The sequence below is a fragment of the Piliocolobus tephrosceles genome, chromosome 21 (assembly GCF_002776525.5).
Source record: "Piliocolobus tephrosceles isolate RC106 chromosome 21, ASM277652v3, whole genome shotgun sequence".
Lineage (NCBI taxonomy): Eukaryota > Metazoa > Chordata > Mammalia > Primates > Cercopithecidae > Piliocolobus > Piliocolobus tephrosceles.
The window spans coordinates 41,877,482-41,897,435 of NC_045454.1; the positions used below are offsets into that span (position 1 = coordinate 41,877,482).

Below are 19,954 nucleotides of genomic sequence, written 5' to 3' on the forward strand. Positions count from 1 at the left end.
TCTCCACACGCCTGCGGTCCCACAGCTGCCTCAGGGCCATCTTCCTCACCATTCCCTCTGCACCTGGAGCATAGTCAGAGACGCCCCGAGCATTCCGAGATTCACTATCATGACCTCTGCCCTGCTCCCCTGGGGCCCTTACGGCTGCCCCAGCCTTGGGTTCCAGGGCTCCCCTGCTCCATGCAGATGCAGAATCTCGCCAGGCACCCAGCACAGGCCTAGCCAGCTGTAGCGGGCGCTCAACACGCTCCAGCCAGCAGAACCAGCTGCACCTGGAACAGTCAGCATGGGCACAACTGGACAAACCCACCTTTTCCCCAGTCATGGCGAAGGGTGCGTTGAACCACTGCTCAAAGGTGCTGCAGCTCTTGAAGATGGTGGGCAGCAGGAAGTTGAGCAGCGCCCAGAGCTCGGGAAGCTTGTTCTGCAGTGGTGTGCCTGTCAGCAGCAGGCGGCGGGGCGCCACGTAGTGCGTGTTGAGCACCTGCGTCAGCTTGCAGTGGTGGTTCTTCATGCGGTGACCTTCGTCCACAATCATGTACTTCCAACGGATCTGCGGGCACAGAGTGGGCAATCAGGGGCGGGGGCAGCAGGTGGCCCAGCACAGGGGGAGAATCTCCCACTCCGCGCCCAGGAACCAGGAAGGCTCCAGGTAGAAGAGCGCAGCTGGGTGGAGAGCACAGTCCTGACGTCCTGCGCCGGGGCCGACTCACTGAGTTGGAGCCACACAAGGTAGCCTCTCGAAAGCCTCAGGTAGAGACAGGCCCATGACCCCATGACTATTGTCAGGTGAACAAAGCGAACTGCAAAAAAGTAATCTGGCTTCCCCGCAAAATCACACATATCAATCTACAGCACAGAAAAATGCCCAGCACCTTCTGACAGAAGATACATCTTGCTGACTGGGGAGTCTGTCCCGCTGGTGTGGAGGGTCTCAGGGGAACTGGGTTGGTGATGGGTACATTTCTAATGAGCAGCCTGTGATTCAGAACGTGGGCCCCATGGGGTAGGGGCCGCGCCACTACATACAGGGCCATGCGGGTCGGGAGGGAGCGCAGTGGCCGCACTCAAAGAGCACTCCCACTGCGGGGTGATTATATCACCCGAGTCACTGGCAGGGGAGCATGGGGTTTCGGAGCCTGGTTCCTGGGCCTGCACACGACCTGGCTTTGTACAGAGTCAGCAGGGGTGAGCCGCAGAGGAGGCACCTGAAGCACAGACCTGAGGCAAGACCCTACTTGCAGGATACCCAACTCCCTAGGCCTCAGTTTCCTCCTGTGTTGGCTTAGGGATAAAACACCCAGTCCTCAGAAGGCTGAGGCAGGAGAATCACTTGAACCCAAGAGGCAGAGGTTGTTGCAGTGAGCTGAGATCGCTCCACTGCACTCCAGCCTGGGTGACAGCCGTGAGACTCTGTCTCAAAAAACAAAAAAAAGCAAGCAAGCACCCAGTCCACAGCCCCGGTATCGTCACTCCAGCCATACACTGAGAGGCGGGGCAACCCATAAACAGCTCCTCCATCCCCCCATCCCTGGGTCAAGAACTCTACTGTTAGGCCAGCCACAGTCGCCCAGTGCTTTGTGAGGCCAAGGTGAGAGGATTCCTTGAGGCCAGGAGTTTTGAGATCAACAGAAAAGCAAGACCCCATCTCCATAAAAAATAAATTTAAAAAAATTAGCTGGGCTTGGTGGCACACACCTGTAGTCCCAGCTACTCAGGAGGGTGAGGTGGGAGGATCGCTTGAGGCCAGGAGGTCAGGCCTGTAGTGAGCCGTGATCACATCATTGCACTCCAGCATGGGCAACAAAGCAAGACTTGGTCTCAAAAAAAGAAAAAAACCCAAAACGCAAAAAACTCTACTGCTCAACACTCACTCAGCTGGATGTTTAGGAGTGAGACTAGGTACATCTTTACCTGCAACCCCTCCTTGAATGAGAAACATGAGTTTTTGGAGGCAGAGGACTATGTCTGTTCTCCATCTGGGCCATATTTTCATCACCGATGGCCATGGTGGGACTGCTTTCACAGTTTCAGCCCAGAAGAGGCTTCCAAGCCAGTAGGACCCTCACAGAACAGCCCAAACCAGCTGCCCCACGCCAGCAGGCAGTCATGGTTTTTGGCCCTCGAGCTCTCCCCGACACGCTGAATCTCAGCCCATGGCCTGGGTGAGAAGCCAGGGCCCCAGGGAGGGACGGCCAAAGCAATGAGAGACAGGAGGACAAGACTGGTCTGGCCAAGCCCCATGGGGACCCTGTAGGCGGGTCACGAGACGACTTGGTGCTGAGGCTCTCTGGGCAAAAGGCCCGAGAGGAGGCAGAGCTCATGCTGTGTAGACGGCCCCAGCTTCTGGGCCTGACTCAGGGCCTGCCTGGAGACAGTTGGGGAGGTAAACCCCAGGACGCCCCCACCTGGGCCTTCCCCCTACACAGGGCAGCTGTCTTCACCCACATGCAGGTGGGACTCCAGGAAGTTACTTGCAGGGGCTTTGGAGGGGACGGGCAGCGTGACCCATGTGTTAGCATCGTGGTCAGGCAGCAGCAGCCCCAAAGCACTCAGCCCGTGGCCTGGCGTTTCCCACGGGGACACACTACCTTGGCGAGGATGTGCTTGTCTTTGATGATGTACTCGTATGTCGTCAGCAAGACGTTGAACTTCCCACTCCGGAGCTGGGGGACAAAGGCCCGTCTTGCTGCTGGGGATCCCTGCAAGGGAAGCAGGATACGCAGATCAACTTTTGGGGCCGGGTGGCAAGAGGGGCACAGGCACCCCCTGCAGCTGCCCAGTGACACGGTGGGAGGGCTTGTCCTCACAGAGGGGAGTGGGGAAAGGGGCTGGCAGGGCCACTGGCCCGTCCCCAGACCTCACCATGCAGAACATGCGCTGCAGAGGGAAGGGGAAGCAATGTGGGCCAGCGGCGGCCAGGGCCTGAGGGAATCGTGCAGCCTGCACCGCCATCTGCCCATTCCTGGTGGCTGGGTCCCCATCTCAGGCTCCTGAGCTGGCCTCTGAGTGCTGACCATGCTCACTCCTGCCTCCTCCCCAGTGAGCTAATCTGCTCTGTCCCTGCCCAGTCCAAACTCCCGGACCCATGTGACTGGAGTTCCAGGCTGTCCTGGAGGCTCCGTGTGACTGGAGACCCAGCATTCTCCCCAGGTTCGCCGTGCAGAGATGTGTGTGGATGTCCCGCCCGCCCCTCCGTAGCAAGAGCGGAAACCTCAGCGGCCGTGACCTACCTTGTAGGACACCTTCACCACGGAGGGGGCCCACTTGTCAAACTCGTACGCCCAGTTGGACAGCGTTCTGATGGGACAAGGAAATGAGAGTCAAGTGCAGGCCTCTCATCAACGGCGCACTGTGCAAACCCACAGCCACTGGCTTCCAGGGGCGAGGCCAACATGGTCATGGCCCCCAGAGTGGGCAGAGAAACTGTGTTTAGGGCGGTGGAAGGAGGGAGGGAAGGGGACTGGCGAGGACGTAAAGGGCTCTGCCTCGGAGGGCACAAGGGAGGCCACTGGGAAAAGAGGACAAGGGCTTTTAGAGTGAGAATTAGGGACACAGAGATGTGATGGGGGACAGAAACAACACTGCAGGGCTGGGGAGCCTGCACCTGCTGCCAGGAAAACGCAGCTTCAGAACACAGGCTTCATGCCCAGAGTCAGGCTATCAACAGTGCTGTAGAGACCTGGGGATATGGGAGACACCAAACGCTCTTTCTGCCACCCTCCAGCCATGGAAGGTCCCTGACTGTGAGAGAGAACGAGGACAGTGAGGGGCGAGGCAGGGCCTGGCTCAGGTGCAGGCAGGAGGACAGGGATGGGAGGGAAGGGCAACACGTGGCTGCTCCTCTGGGGGGTGACCAGGACCGGGGTAAGGCAGGACGTGGGGCAGGCAGAATGCAGAATGCAGTGGGGAGGGTGAGCCACCTGGGACCAGGCAGAATGCAGTGGGGAGGGTGAGCCACCTGGGACCGACAGCCTAGAGACTGAGACAGTGGAGGCCGCGATAAAGCTGAGCCCCAAGGGGGCGGGCTCTGGGAGGAAGACTGGGGCAGGGAGTCTTCAGTGGGGGAGTGAAGCCACTCAGAAAGTCTAGACGGGGTGGTTCGGAAAGACAGGGCTCGAAGCTGGAGTTCCAGGGACTACTCGTGGTTTACCCCCAAGCAGGTCCACGAGGGAGGTGCTGTGTGAACCCATCTTCAGCCCCTCTGGAAGCCACAGCCAACCAGGCAGCAGAGCCAACAGACAGAAGGGCGCATGGCGGTGGTGAAGGCTGGGATAGTTTCTGAAGGAGTGTGGGGAGCAGGGGCTCAGCAGCCTTGCGCTTCCGCTGCCTTTTGCCCCGTCTACTCTCCTGGAACCTGGATGAGGTGAGGGAGGCAGTGGAGCCATCTTGCAACCACGAGGTAAGGAGCCTGAGGGTTGGAGTCACCCAAGAATGACTGGGCAAAAACCTGGGGGAGGTTGGGTCCCTGATGGCATCTTGGAGCCACTGGACCTGGCGTGTAGGGCTGACCTCACGCTTCTGCTGACTTAGGAACAGTGAAACCTCCCTGGAATGATGGGGGACAGTCAGGGCACCAAGGGAGAAGCCGGAGATGTGAGGAGCATCTGCACTGGGAGGGAGAAGAGCCAGGAGCAAGGGTCAGGAGGGGCCTGAGGGGACAGGTTCCGGAGACAGAAGTCCAAACGGAGGCAGGACAAGCAGCTCATGGAAGGAGGCAGCAATTCCCAGTTGAGAGGGCCGGCTCGGTCGCATGCCCATATGTTGTAAACATTCCCTAGGGCGCGGGCCCTCTTCTGGCCTGCAGGAGCTGGCGTTCCACAGTGTGGACACTTGCCCAGGTGGGGCGCGGTGTGGAAACGCAGGAGCACCCACCTCACAACCTCACGGAAGTGGGGGAAGGAGCTGACCTCTAGCACCCTGGAAATGGAATCTGACTGCAATCTGGATGCCTGAAGACACAAGGAACTGGTCCCAAGGCCTGCGTTCTAGTGGCTCAAGATGCTTCTCAGAGGTACGGGCTCACTACTCTGAAACTGCTGTCCACGGAAGCCAAGAATGGGAACACGCACAGGGTGCAAGTGCGAGAAGGAACCTGTGGTCCTCCCTCAGAGCCGCAGACAGTGGCGTGAACTCATGTTCAGCTTAACACAGAAACAGATGCAGAGGCAGAGAAGGCCTTTTAGATGACATGTGCACATAGCATCAGCACGCGGACACGAATCTCCAAGCGCTGACCACTGAGAGGGCCCCGGGAGCAACGACACCCCAGAAGCAACGGGCCCATCCAGGACCCAGGTCTTGGTTCCCAAAACCATTCTGTAAGAAGGGAAACCAGGGCTCCTTGGAGAAATGGCTGATTCGAGGGAGTGGGCGGGAAATGGACTATGTGTGCCTGCGGCATCTCTTGGTGCCAAAAAGCAAGAAAGTCCTCAAAATTCACCCAATGCTGGGGGCGTGTCAAAGGGCAGAAGAGCCAACCTAAAGAGCTCCCAGTGGCCAAAGCTGGATGGATTTGAGCCACAAAACAACAAAACCCAGCACTGGTGCATAGCCTGGAGTAGAAAATAAATAATTTAATCCGTGGGTCCATACTCATATGAAGAAATGACTGAATCAATAGAGAAGACACAATTCATCCAGGGAGAATTCTCCCAGGCCGAATCTGAAAAAACTGAAGCAACGAAATAAATAGTATTTGTTTGCGTGAGTCCACAATGATATAAGAATTACCCTAACAAGCACATGGGGGAGAAGGGAAAGCTCTTCTTAATAGTGGAATTCCAGGTAATTTGTAGAGAAAGGCGGATAGAAACAGGTAACCATGTATTTGGCAACTCTCATGTAATTATTTTTTCAGGCAAGTCTTATCCGATGTTTGCTGCTATAGTTTGGGTATTTGGCGCTCCCAAACCTCATGCTGAAATCTGATTTCCAATGTTGGAGGTGGGGCCTGGTGGTAGTCGAGTGGGTCACAGGGGCGGAACCCTCATGAATGGCCTGTACCGTACTGGGGACGGGGGATGAGTGAGTTCTTGCTCTCTGAACTCCTGTGGGAGCTACTGTTAAAAGGAGCCCGGCACCCCCACCTCGCTCGCCTCCTCTCTCCCCATAGGATCTCTACACTGGTTGCCCTTTGCCTTCCACCAGGAGTGGAATCCGCCTGAAGCCCTCACCAGGTGCCCAGTCTTCCAGCCAGCAGAATCATGAGCCAAATAAACCTCTGTTTTTTTTTTTTTTGAGAAAGAGTTTCATTCTTGTTGCCCAGGCTGGAGTGCAACGGCGCGATGTCAGCTCACTGCAACCTCTGCCTCCCAGGTTCAAGCGATTCTCCCGCCTCAGCCTCCTGAGTAGCTGGGATTACAGGCATGCGCCACCACGCCCGGCTAATTTTTTTTTGTATTTTTGGTGGAGACAGGGTTTCACCATGTTGGTCAGGCTGGTCTCAAACTCCTGACCTCAGGTGATCCGCCCACCTCGGCCTCTCAAACTGCTGGGATTACAGGCGTGAGCCACCGCACCTGGCTAAATCTCTTTTCTTTACCACCTAGCCTCAGGTATTCTTTTATGGCAACAAGAAATGGAGTAGGACAGATGCTGAAATGACCGGGAAAAGTAGGAAGAGAAATGGGATATTTACATAGTGTCAAAGTGCGTTCCCACGAGATAGTTATTAACCGAAAGTGTAACTCCTAGGTTTACACTGGGAAACCCAGCAGTCACCTTGCCCAAGAGACCAAAGCCTCAACATCTCACGCCTTCCCCGCTAAGGCACATCAAGCAGCGCGTGGCGTCGCTCCACGCAATCACGTAACACAAACCCAAACTGAAGGAGAGGCTACCAAAGCTCCGACCAGGATTCAATAGCATCAAGCTCGGCAAGGACGAAGGATGAAATGAGGAAATGCCACAGGCATGCCACACAGACGTGACAGTGTGCGATCCTGGACCAGAACAAGGCCACTTGTGGGAAAACTGACAAGATTGGTAAATAAGGCCTCTGGTTTGGTATTAGTATTACGTCCATGTTATTTTCCTGGTTTTCATAATTGTCCTGGGGTTATGAAAGAATGGGGAAGATGGGTGAAGGATACATAGCAATTCTTTACACTAACTCTTCAATGTTTTATAAGAATGAGGTTGCCGGGCATGGTGGCTCACTCCTCTAATCCCAGCACTTCGGGAGGCAGAGGCGGGCAGATCACGAGGTCAGGAGTTCAAGACCAGCCTGGCCAACATGGAGAAACCCCATCTCTACTAAAAATATAAAAAATTAGCCGGGCGTGGTGGTGCATGCCTGTAATCCCAACTACTTGGGAGGCTGAGGCAGGAGAATCGCTTGAACCCGGGAGGCGGAGGTTGCAGTGAACTGACATGGCGCCACTGCACTCCGGGCCAGTCAACAGTGTGAGACTCCTTCTCAAAACATAAAAATAAATAAATGATGAGATCATTTCAAAATGAAGTTTAAAAAAAATTTTTTAAGCAAAAAATTAACTAAGAACCAAGGCTGCAAAACAACAGCACCCCAGAGAGCGGCGTTCCAGCAGAGATGGTGATCTGAGAAGTTTGTAAGTGAAAGGAGGGAAAATCGGGAACCTCAGAGGGCGGCTGCCACCACACCCATCGTCCTCTGGGGGAAGAAGGGCAGAGGGGAGCCAGGAGATGGGCAGAGCCGGAAGGAACAGCCTCTGGACACAGACGGGACAGAGCTCAGGAAGGTGCAGCGGGAACGCTATAGCAATCTGGGTCTGACCACGAGGGGAGGTGCGGCTGCCTGCAGCACTGTGCACAAGGAAGCCCTGCTCCTCCAGGGCAGTCTGTTCTACCCGCCATGCGGGAAGCAGGGGGACAGAAGAAAGAAACAGCTCCACGGTAAATCTGGGAGGGCTCTGGGGTCCTCGCCTTTCCTCCGGTCCTACCTGAAACGGTCAGGACGTCAGGCCCACCATGGGGCCCGGCTATCTTACAAACAGGAGGGCATTTTCCCATGGGGTTGGGGCATGGGCATGCAGCTCGCCAGCCTGCTGTGGGTTGGGGGTGCGCTGCTGACTCGTGGCTGCAGTGGTCCCTGTGAGTGCCTGGCTGGAGTTAGGGGCTGTGCTCTAGGGCCAGACCAAGTGCCATGCTGAGGTTTGGCCAATCAGAGCAGACTAACCTCCAGGCCAGTGATTGCCTGCGTGCTGGACACGTGACTGGACCAGTAAGAGCCAGCCCTGGGGCTTTCTAGGAAAACCCTGGTTGGTCCCCCTTTCGGTGCAGGGGCTGAGCTGGGTAGAGAGATGTCCAGAGAGGTGGGCAGGGGGGCGGACTCTCAGTTTGCTGGAAGAAAAAGGCCAGTGGAGCCAGGCAGTGGCAAGTGAGAGCCTCTTAGGGTATCCAGATCCCACCATGCCCAAGCACCTGGGCCACGCTGGGATGTGTCCAAGGGCTCTGGTGGCCTTAGCATGGCACTGCATGGCAAGGAAGTAGAGACTGTTCAATGGAGCCTCAACGGCCTCACCCTACTTTTCTAGTGGGAGGTTTTTGCCTCCTGCGACTCCCCTGCATGGACTTTGCTGGTTGTGGGACTTGAAAAGGACACCAAGGACATCCCAGGAGAGGGACCGCAGGCCTCCTCAAGGGTGGAGGGGATAAGCAGTCATGCCCCCACTTGCTCCGGGACCCAGAGGCAGAGGCTGTGATGTGTGGAGCTGTGCACAGCCCCAAGGCGGGTGGAGCTGTCCTAACCCCCAGTAGCTCAGGATGCGACTGTACCTGGAGACAGGGCCAATACAGAGGCAATGAAGTTAAAGCAGGCCATTAGGATGTACCCTCATCCAACCTGACCGGTGTCCTTCTAAGAAGAAGAGATGAGGACACAGGCACGCACGGAGAAGGACCACGTGAAGGCACAGGGAGACACATGTGAGCACGCATCCCTGCAAGCCAGGAAGAGAGACCTCAGGAGGAAGCAACCTACTATAGCTTGACCTTGGACTTCTGGCCTCCAGGAAAATAAATTTCCGTCATTAAGCCACCTCGTTTGTGGTATTCTACTGTGGCAAACTTAGGAAATGAACACAGGGGTGTGTGAGCAGCGTGTGGGGTGTTGCTGGCACCGGGTACTCACGAGAGAGGCACAATGATGAGGAAGGGCCCGTTGATGCGTTTGTGCTCCATGAGGTACGTGATGAGCGCGATGGTCTGGATGGTCTTCCCCAGGCCCATCTCGTCAGCCAGGATGCCATTCAGGTTGTTGTTGTACAGGGACACCAGCCACTCCAAGCCTTTGATCTGCAAGGACAGACACGGCCACACCAGGACTGAAGGCAGGGTAGGACACCAGAGGGTTCTCCACACTTCAGAGAGTCAGCCACGAGTTCTGCCTGAGCCACATCCCACCCTCGACTGCCTTTACCGAGGATTTTTCCTCTGAACCAACCCGATTCTTTATTGCTGAGCCTCGTCCTTACAATAGCGCCTGTGAAGTTGCAGGGTGACTGTGCTGATGATGGACAAGTGTAACATTTCTGGTGCACATCCCAATAGCTCATTCCCAACTGTTACACTGTCCGCCTGTCCCTGCCTGACCATGCCCCACACAGCACACAGGAAAAACCTGCCTACACCACGGGACACTTGCACTCAGGAAACCACGAGGGCTTCAGGGCGACTTGGTGAGGAATTCGCCGCCTGAACATCATTTCAAGATTAAGGGAGGGATTTTCAAAGCCTGGGAGCTTTCTGAAATACAGGCCTTAAATAGAAGACTATTTGCAAACTGAAGATAATGTTATGAAGGAAAATTTGGAAATTTTCATAATGGATTCAGGAAGTAAGTTCTGGCCAAGTTCTAATTCTTTTTTTTTTTTGAGACCGAGTCTTACTCTTACCCAGGCTGGAGTGCAGTGGCCCGATCTTGACTCACTGCAACCTCTGTCTCCAGGGTTCAAGCAATTCTCCTGCCTCAGCCTCCCAAGCAAATGGGATTACAGGCATGCACCACCATGCCCAGCTAATTTTTTGTATTTTTGGTATAGACAGGGTCTCGCCATGTTGGCCAGCCTGGTCTCAAAACTCCTGACCTCAGGTGATCCACCCGCCTTGGTCTCCCAAAGTGCTTGAGATCACAGCCGTGAGCCACTGCGTCTAGCCAAGTTCTAATTTTTTTAACTGCATGGGACTCTTGGAAAATTCCACTGACCATGAGATTTGCCTTTGTTTCATTATTGTTTTATAGAGATGGGGTATCGCTATGCTGCCCAGGCTGGAGTGCAGTGGCTATTCATAGGGACTATCTCACTACGGATCAGCACATCAGTTTTGACCTGGTCCATTTCTGACCTGGGCAGATTCCCTCCTCCTTAGGCCACCTGGTGGTCCCCTACTCCTGAAGGTCATCATATTCATGCTGAACTTAGTACAGACACCTAATCGACATAGGGCACTACAGCTCAGAAGTCCTGGACTTGGGCTCTCCTCCCACCTAAGCCACCCAAGTATCTGGGACTACAGATGTGTGCAACCACCCCCAGCTAATTTTAAAAATATTTTTGTAGAGGCAGTGTCTCACTATGTTGCCCAGCCCATCTTCAACTCCTGGGATCATGTGATCTTCCCATCTCAGCCTCTTAAGTAGCTGGGACTATAGCTGCATGCGCAGTTTTGAATGCTGACATTAACACAAAAGGTTTAAGAGTTGTCTTAAAGAAAGTTGGGGCTGGGCACAGTGGCTCATGCCTGTAATCCCAGCGCTTTGGGAGGCCGAGGTGGGTGGATCACCTGAGGTCAGGAGTTTGAGACTAGCCTGGCCAACATGGTAAAACCCTGTCTCTACTAAAAATACAAAAACTAGCTGGGCGTGATGGTGCACACTTGTAGTCCAAGCTACTCGGGAGTCTGAGGCAGGAGAATCACTTGAACCCGGGAGGCAGAGGTTTCAGTGAGCTGAGATCGCGCCACTGCACTCCAACCAGGGCAACAGAGAGACTCCGTTTCAAAAAAAAAAAAAAAAGAAAAGAAAAGAAAAGAAAAGAAAGTTGGAGAACAGGGATCACAACCAAATTGAAAACCAGAGACCTGTTCTTTGGTTGGAGTTGTGCTGGTTGTCCTGTGGGGCCTTATAATGAGCTTGGGCCGCATTAAGAGCACAAGCAGCTCTCCTTCTTGACTGTCCCAAGCCAGGCCCAGGTGAAAAGCTTCAGAGCCATCATCTTTTCACCCTCACACAGGACCTGCTACCCCATCCCCAGAAGAAAGAGCAGAGTCCAGGGCTGCCGGCTCCTAGATCTAAGCTCCTGATGCTTGCCGTTTCACACCACACAGAGCTCAGGTAACCTGTCCTGAGCAAGCAGATGCCCAGATCTGAGCTCCGGCCCTGGTTCAGCCCTACACACGGTGTGATGCTAAGGAGCTGCTGCACCTCTCTGCTCCTCAGGTCGCCCCGTCTCCTCCGTGAGGCCACTGGTGTGCAAATCGCTCCCACTCTGCCTCGCACATCAGGCAACCAGTAGACACTGACTTTCTGCTGTTGCACTTCCTCCTGGCGGCTAACCTACCAGACCACATCTCTGTTTTACACATGGGGAAACCGAGGCTCAAAGGGGACAAGTGCATTGCCCACAAACAGCAGAAAGTGAACTCAGGTCTGCCTGACGGCCGCAGCCCCTACCACCTGGGAACACCTGCACCAAGGCAGCTACGCGGCAGTGGCCTCCCCACCCGCCACCTCACCTGGTACTGTTTGAGGACACCATTGACCATAAGCGCTGACTGCTTGTCCACTCTCTCGGTGACAGCGTGGGCCACGGCATAGTAGGACTGCAGGCCACGTGCAAGGGCCTGGGACACACCATACTCATCATCGACATCTTGCTTGGCGTTCCTGGGAGTGAGATGGAAGCGCTGGGTAAGGACACATGTTCCTATCTGTGACAATGTGCTCGCTCCCGACACAAGCTCTGTGGAGTGGCCCTTTCTGCCGAATGACCTGTGGCCAGCACTGTAAGACATACAGAGGTGCAGCCGGACAGTGTGAGGCCAGGCAGGGCAGTGCACACTAAGCCTGAGGGGCTCAGACTGGACTCCTGGGAGCTCTGGGTCCTGACTGCACCACCACAGAACAAGAATTCTGTCACTCGGACGGGCGTGGTGGCTCATGCCTGTAATCTCAGCACTTTGGGAGGCTGAAGCAGGCGGATAACATGAGGCCAGGAGATCGAGACCAGTCTGACCAACATGGTGAAACCCCATCTGTACTACAAAAAACAAAAATTAGGCTGGGCGCAGTGGCTCACGTCTGTAATCCCAGCACTTTGGGAGGCTGAGGGCAGGCGGATCACCAGAGGTCAGGAGTTCTAGACCAGGCTGACCAACATGGTGAAACCCCATCTCTACTGAAAATACAAAATTTAGCTGGGCGTGGTGGCTGGTGCATGCTTGTAACCCCAGCTACTCAGGAGGCTGAGGTAAAAGAATCACTTGAGCCCAGGAGGCAGAGGCTGCAGACAGCCGAGAGATCAAGCCACTGCACTCCAGCTTGGGTGACTGAGCAAACAAACTGGACTCTAGCCTGGGTGACTGTCTCAAAACAAACAAACAAAAAGACAAAGTGCTTTGTCACTTGCCAAAGCACATAGAGAGACACTGCACCTAGCCAGACGCTGATAACATGACCCATTCTTTCTAAAAACAATTCATGAGCCTAAAGGTGAAAAGAAACACAGACTGAACAGGTTCATACAAAACCAGAATTGTTAAAATTTAGGCAGTTTGTAATATAATCTGAATCTTTTTATTTTAAAAAGTGACTTTGGGCCGGGCGCGGTGGCTCGCTCAAGCCTGTAATCCCAGCACTTTGGGAGGCCGAGACGGGCAGATCACGAGGTCAGGAGATTGAGACCATCCTGGCTAACACTGTGAAACCCCGTCTCTACTAAAAACTACAAAAAACTAGCCGGGCGACGTGGCGGCGCCTGTAGTCCCAGCTACCCGGGAGGCTGAGGCAGGAAAATGGCGTGAACCCGGGAGGCGGAGCTTGCAGGGAGCCGAGATCCGGCCACAGCACTCCAGCTTGGGTGACAGAGCGAGACTCCATCTCAAAAAACAAACAAACAAAAAAAAAAAGTGACTTTGGCCAGGCACAGTGGCTCATGCCTGTAATTCCAGGACTTTGGGAGGCTGAGGTGGGTGGATCACGAGGTCAAAAGATCAAGACCATCCTGGCCAACATGGTGAAACCCCATCTCTACTAAAAATAAAAAAATTAGCTGGACATGGTGGCCCACGCCTTTAGTGCCAGTTACTCGGGAGGCTGAGGCAGGAGAGTCGCTTGAACCCAGGAGATGGAGGTTGCAGTAAGCTGAGATCGTGCCACTGTACTCCAGCCTGGTGAAATAAAAAAAAAAGCGACTTTTAGCCACCTATATATATATATATTTTTGAGATGGAGTCTCACTCTGTTGCCCACGCTGGAGTGCAGTGGTGTTATCTCGGCTCACTGCAGCCTCCTCCTCCCCATTTCAAGCAATTCTCCTGCCTCAGTCTCCCAGGTAGCTGGGACTCCAGGCGCACATCACCACGCCCAGCTAATTTTTGTATTTTTAGTAGGGATGCAGTTTCACCATGTTGGCCAGGCTGGTCTTGAACTCCTGACCTCAAGTGATCTGCCTGCCTTGGCCTCCCAAAATGCTGGGATTATAGGCCTGAGTCACCGTGCCCGGCCCTCTCTTGCTTTTTAACAGGATCCATTCATTCCTTACCATAAGCAATGATGAGATTAGTGTGTTAACTGTGATGTGTTACAGGAGCAAAAGATGAGAAATATAACCTAAATGCCTGTCACCAAAGGACAGGCCTACAAAAATGAGAATATAACGTGACTCAGTATGACACTGTATACTGAGGACCAGACTGGGAGCACTCTGCACGAACACAGGATCACCTCCGAGAGGGAAGGTTCAGTGAAAATAACAAGGTGCACACCAGTGTACACCGGAGATATGTATGCAAATGAAAAGACAAAAACATGCACATTTTGCTTGCTAATGCAGACAGCATCTCTGAAAGATGACACACGAGGCTGGAAAGTTTCCCCAGGGAGGGCAGTGGAAAGGGAGGGAGCTCAGGAGCAGGGGACGGGGGGAGGAGGGCTTTTCCCACACACTTGACTACCTCGTAAGCATATGGTGAACCATGCGAATGCATTTGCTCTATTAAATCCCTATAAAATACATGAAATGTGAAGTAAATAAATTTGGTCTCTGTGATTCCACAGGAGCAGCTGGCTGGACAGTGCTGAATGTCGTCTAGGGATGGCTGGGATTCTAGCCACTCCCACCAGCGCCACCTCACAGGAAGCTGGCACAGAACAGTGTGTGTCAGGATCCCTTACTCAATGATGTGCCGTGCGTCCACCTCAGAGACGTCGTCGCTGTCTGGATCTGGAATCTTCTTTTTCTCCTCCACGGGCAGGGTGGGAGGCTGCGCTGCCTGCGGCTGCTCTTCCTCCTCCTCCTACCAAGAGACAAGCCCGTGTCACCTCGGTTCATTCCCCAGAGAGGGGGGCCGGGACACCCATGGGGAGAATATAGTTTTAGAAGCAAGTGATCTTCTTATAGCCCTCACCCTCTCTACCTATCCTGGAATGTGTGATGTTTGTTATTTACATCTTCCTTTTAAAACTATGTATTTATTATTATTAATATATGGGAGTCTCACTATGTTGCCCGGAAGGCTTCGAACTCCTGAACTCAAGAGATCATCCGCCTCAGCCTCCCCAGCAGCTAGAACTACAGATACGCACCACCACGCCCAGCTCAAATGTTTTAAATTTTTGTAGATATGGGGTCTCGCTACCTTCCCCAGGCTGGTCTCAAACTCCTGGGCTCAAGCAATCCTCTCTCCTCAGCCTCCCAAGTAGCTGGGACTATAGGCAAATGCCACCATACTGGCTACACCTTTTTTTTTTTTTTTTGAAACGAAGTGTCGCTCTGTTGCCCAAGCTGGAGTGCAGTGGCGTGATCTCGGCTCACTGCAACTTCCAACTCCCAGGTTCAAGCGATTCTCCTGCCTCAACTTCCCAAGTAGCTGGGATTACAGGCACATGCCACCAAGACTGGATAATTTTTGCATTTTTAGTAAACGGGGTTTCACTATGTTGGCCAGGCTGGTCTTGAACTCCTGACCTCATGATCCGCCTGCCTCGGCCTCCCAAAGTGCTGGGATTACAGGTATGAGCCACCACACCTGGTCCCAACACTTCTTCTAAGGCTATCTCAGGGTATTCTGGACTTTTGTTACTAATTAGAAGTAGACTCCATATCCCTCCTACCCCTGTTATAAAATGAATATTACACGTTTATTCTCTGCTAACCTACTAAAGCAGTTTTTCATTGATTCTCTTGGATTTCCTAGGTATTAAGTATCTTAGACCCCACCATCATCCCCGGCTAATTTTTGTATTTTTTAGTAGAGACAGGGTTTCGTCATGTTGGCCAGGCTGGTCTCGAACTCCTGACCTCGGATCATCCACCCAACTCGCCCTCCCAAAATTCGGGGATTACAGGCGTGAGACACCACACCTGGCCTTAAATATCTTAGAGCCAACTTTCAATATTTATTGCTTGTAATTTACTTCCAGCTTTACTGACAAGTCTCAACCATCTACAACATGTCTAATAACACTGGCAACCTGAGGCATCTCAGTTTACTAAAAGTTTCTATGGACTTGTTTAAGCATTCATGTTGCGTCATTTAATGGCTTTCCAGCCTTTACTGGGATTTTGCATAACACATACTGAGAAAATAGACATGAATGCATTTCCTTATCTTGAACTATTCTTGTCTTGCCACTTAAATCATACAAATACACCACAGTGGACTGTTCCCTTATCTATACTGGAACTGCTACAAAGCTTTAAAAATACGATCTATAATTAATCCGTTAAATAATTCCAGTGAAAAGCCATTGGGATTTCCCTTAGATCACAAAAAATGATTTTATAGATCACTTGGAATAAACAGGTGGTAATAACACCAACATTTTGGGCAAGAAAATCAGAGCTGGTACAGACATCCTGGAATTAAAACAGGAGTGAGACTTCTGGTTAAACTCAAATGAGGAGGTGGGCAAATTTCCTCCCCCAAAAGCAACTATAAAGCAGGACAAATTGATAAAGTGAGCATTTCAGAGCTCACCAAGTTGACCAAAGGTCTATTAGAATCACTGAACCTTAAAAAACTGAACTTCAGGTGGGAAGAGTGGGAGTTTGTAGCACTTTTAATGTGGGCCACTTTCACCTCTTCTGCCTCACAGCTCCGGACACATGAAGGTCTTTTGGCTGGAGAGTTGCAGGCTGTGAGGCTTGGCAGGGAGGTGGAAGGGGCTCAGTCACTTATAGAAGGAGGCAACGCCCACGCCCAGTGGCACTGCCAATGGAGATGAGATCAGCTGCGGTAGGAAAAAGTGTATCACTGGCTGAGGCTGAGTCTGTGCATATGCACAGACACCAAAGGGCCCAGAAAAGCAAAAGTGCCAGGGACCACCCGACAATGGCCCAAATGTGGAATGCATCTCCTCATAGAACTGAACCATCAGTAGGAGAAAGAAGGCGCATGTCTGAGCATAAACCGTGTCCAATCTTCGGATGACCACTAAGTGACAAAGAAACACTGTCTGCCCCTGATGAACCAGGAAAAAAAAATCACGAATAAGACAAAGCCAAAAAATGTTTAAAAGAACTGGGCAAATATAGCAGAGGCTACACATACTGTGCAGGAACAAGATTTCACAGATTTAGCTTAAGGAAATTATTAAACAGACTACAGGCCACCACAATCTCCCACAGGTAAGTCAGACTCCAGGGTAGCTAAAGTATACTTCAACTAAACATGAAGAGGTAAGCAAAAAAATAGGAGAGGCGTGGGGTGGTGGCTCATGCCAAATCTCAGATGGGAGGCCAAGGTGGGCAGGATCACCTGAAGTCAGGAGTTCGAGACCAGCCTGACCAACATGGTGAAACCCTGTCTCTACCAAAACTACAAAAAAAAAAAAAAAAATTAGCTGGTGTGGAGACAGGCGCCTGTAGTCCCCGGAGGCTGAGGCAAGAGAATTGCTTAAACTCGGGAGGCGGAGATTGCAGTGAGCTGAGATTGCTCCACTGCACTCCAGCCTGGGCGATAGAGCGAGACTGTCTCAGAAAAGAAAAGAAAAAGGCATTATAAAAATAAAAATCTAGAAAAAAAAATTAAACACAAAAGAAGGCAGTAAAGGAGGAACAAAAACGGGAGGCACAGAAAAGAAACAGCAAGTGTAAGTCCAATCATATCAGAAATTACAGTAAATGTAAATGGTCTTAGAAACTCAGTCAAAAAGCAGTCACTGTCATACTAGCTGAAAATGCAAAACCCATATGCTGTTGTAGATTCAAAGAAACAGACTGAAAGTAACAGAAGTGAAAGAAGGGAAAAAGATGTACCATGCAAACAATAACCATAAGAGGGCTAGAGTGACTACTCTAAGACAGAACAGACTTTAAAACAAGAAATACCACTGGAAGACGGGCGCACTGGTTCACGCCTGTGATCCCAATACTTTGGGAGGCCCAGGTGGGTGGATCACTTGAGGTCAGCAGTTTGAGACCAGCCTGGCCAACATGGTGGAACCCCATCTCTACTAAAAAAAATTTTTAAATTAGCCGGGCATGGTTGTGTGCGCCTGTAATCCCAGCTACTCAGGAGGCTGAGGTAGGAGAATCACCTGAACCTGGGAGGTACAGGTTGCAGTGAGATCGTGCCACTGCACTCTAGCCTGGGCTACGGAGTGAGACTCTGTCTCAAAAAATAAAAAAACACCAGTCAGGAGTTCAAGACCAGCCTGGCCAACAGGGTGTAACCCTGTCTCTACTAAAAATACAAAAATTAGCCAGGCATGGTGGCAGGTGCCTGAAGTCCCAGTTACCAGAGAGGCTGAGGCAGGAGAATCGCTTGAATACGGGAGGTGGAGGCTGCAGTGAGCCAACATCACATCATTGCACTCCAGCCTGGGAAACACAGCAAGTCTCCATTCCAAAACAACAACAAAAAAATGACAAGTCGGATGTGGAAGTTCATGTCTGTAATCCCAGCACTTTGGGAGGCGGAAGCAGGTGGATCACTTGAGGTCAGGAGTTTGAGACCAGTCTGGCCAATATGATGAAAACCCATCTCTACTAAACATAAAAAAATTAGCTGGAAGTGGTGGCAGGTGCCTGTAGTCCCAGCTACTCGGGAGGCTGAAGCAGGAGAATCGGTTGAACCTGGGAGGTGAAGGTTGCAGTGAGGTGAGATTGTGCCCATGCACTCCAGCCTGGGTGACAGAGCGAGACTCCATCTCAAAAAAAAGAAATAGGCAAATGAGGTAGACCATTCCCGGAGAAGTGATGTCAAGCACCTGAAATGCAGTCAGTATGAAAGAGAAAATGAGTCTTAAATTTTATGTAATGTGACTGATTTAATTTAAAATGGAAATGGTCACACGTCGCCAGAAGTTGCCCTATTGGATAGCACAGCTCTAAAGCACCGACTTCAGCCAGGCCTGGGCCCCAGCTGTTCCCTGCCCCACAAGATGCCCAGCCAGGGCAGGAGAGGGTCTCATGGCACACAGGGTGGAAGTCACTGCCAGTGGACAATGAGAGCCTTGAAAGCCAGGAAATGCACTCTTACCTCTTCCTCTTCTTCTGAGCCACTTTCTTCACTATCAGACCTCGGAGCTACTTCATACCTAGAAAAAATATAAGGGCTTTCATATAAATCTGCCCAGAACCAGCAGAATTCACTTTCCCTACCAAACCTGCCAGGGATCCAAACAGAAGTAAAACTGCCCCCAGCTGCCACCTCCCTGGAATAAGGCCCACCGAGGACTTAGATCCCCACTGCATCTGGAATGTAAGACCCAACTCACCCCGGGTTCATCTCGAGCCAGGCCTCCAGCTGTCCGGCTTTGGGGGCATCTGTGCCCGTGAGGATCTTCCCGCTCTCCACATGGATTACCTTCACTGGGAGGTCGCTCATCTGGCTGGTCTCGTCCAGAGGCTGAAAAAGAGTCATCCGTGCGACATTGAGGTCGCAGGGTCTCCAGACCAAAGGCTTACAGAGGTCAAGGTGGGAAGCACCCACTCAACTGTCTGCACAGAAAAGGGCAGGCAAACATGGCCAGTGGTGGTAAAAAAAGGGCAAACTGTATACTCAGTAATCCAGTAAAAATATATAACCCATCAGTCTTGGCTAAGTGACACTTGTTTCTTTTTTTTCCTTTCTTTCTCTTTTTTTGAGACACAGTGTCGCTCTGTCGCCCAGGCTAGAGTACAGTGACATGATCTCGGCTCACTATAGGAGCCCATCACCAAGCCTGGCTAGTTTTTTGTATTTTTAGTAGAGATGGGGTTTCACTGTGTTAGCCAGGATGGTTTCAATCTCCTGACCTCATGATCTGCTCACCTCGGCCTCCCAAGGCCCATTTTTATCTTTTTAACGAAAACTGAAGAGTGTAATGTGGGCTCTCTCCCTTCTCCTGTCCTCCAGCCTAAGATTTTCTCTCCACAGTTGTCCACTGGTATCAGTTTCCTGTCCATCCTTCCAGATCAATTCCATGCATAAGAAACAAAGAGTTAGACGTTTCCACTTTCTCCCTGTTTGTTACACCAATGGCTATACTAATTTACATTTTTTGGACTTTGATTTTTTTTCTCCCACTTATACTCTATTTGTAGATTTCATCAAGGGTCCTCATTCTTTTTTGTTAAAAAGCTAACTGAAATATTTCAAAAATAATTTCTCTTAGCAACAAATATGAAACTCCTCCTATTGAGATTCAATGGATAAACATTTTCTCCCTCATTGATTCTTGTATATTTCCTACAGAAAACTCCCAAGAAGTGGATAAAGTTCTTGGTTTAAATTTTGGTTTTCATCTTCCAGGAATTTATAACTACCT

General features: G+C 51.8%; 1 protein-coding gene across 12 annotated transcripts in view; it reads right to left on the reverse strand.

Annotated features, from left to right (window-relative positions):
- The window catches only part of SMARCA4 (SWI/SNF related, matrix associated, actin dependent regulator of chromatin, subfamily a, member 4), a 101,980-nt gene that overhangs the window by 39,452 nt on the left and 42,574 nt on the right, over window positions 1-19,954 (reverse strand). For all 12 annotated transcript variants that reach the window (XM_023194170.3, XM_023194177.2, XM_023194178.2 and 9 more), the window contains exons 12-19: window positions 18,923-19,053; window positions 18,685-18,742; window positions 14,375-14,496; window positions 11,716-11,866; window positions 9,113-9,276; window positions 3,234-3,300; window positions 2,592-2,702; window positions 311-553 (exon numbers count right to left, since the gene is read on the reverse strand). In XM_023194170.3, the coding sequence (XP_023049938.1) occupies window positions 311-553; window positions 2,592-2,702; window positions 3,234-3,300; window positions 9,113-9,276; window positions 11,716-11,866; window positions 14,375-14,496; window positions 18,685-18,742; window positions 18,923-19,053 (1,047 nt within the window). The remainder of the gene's footprint in view (window positions 1-310; window positions 554-2,591; window positions 2,703-3,233; window positions 3,301-9,112; window positions 9,277-11,715; window positions 11,867-14,374; window positions 14,497-18,684; window positions 18,743-18,922; window positions 19,054-19,954) is intronic.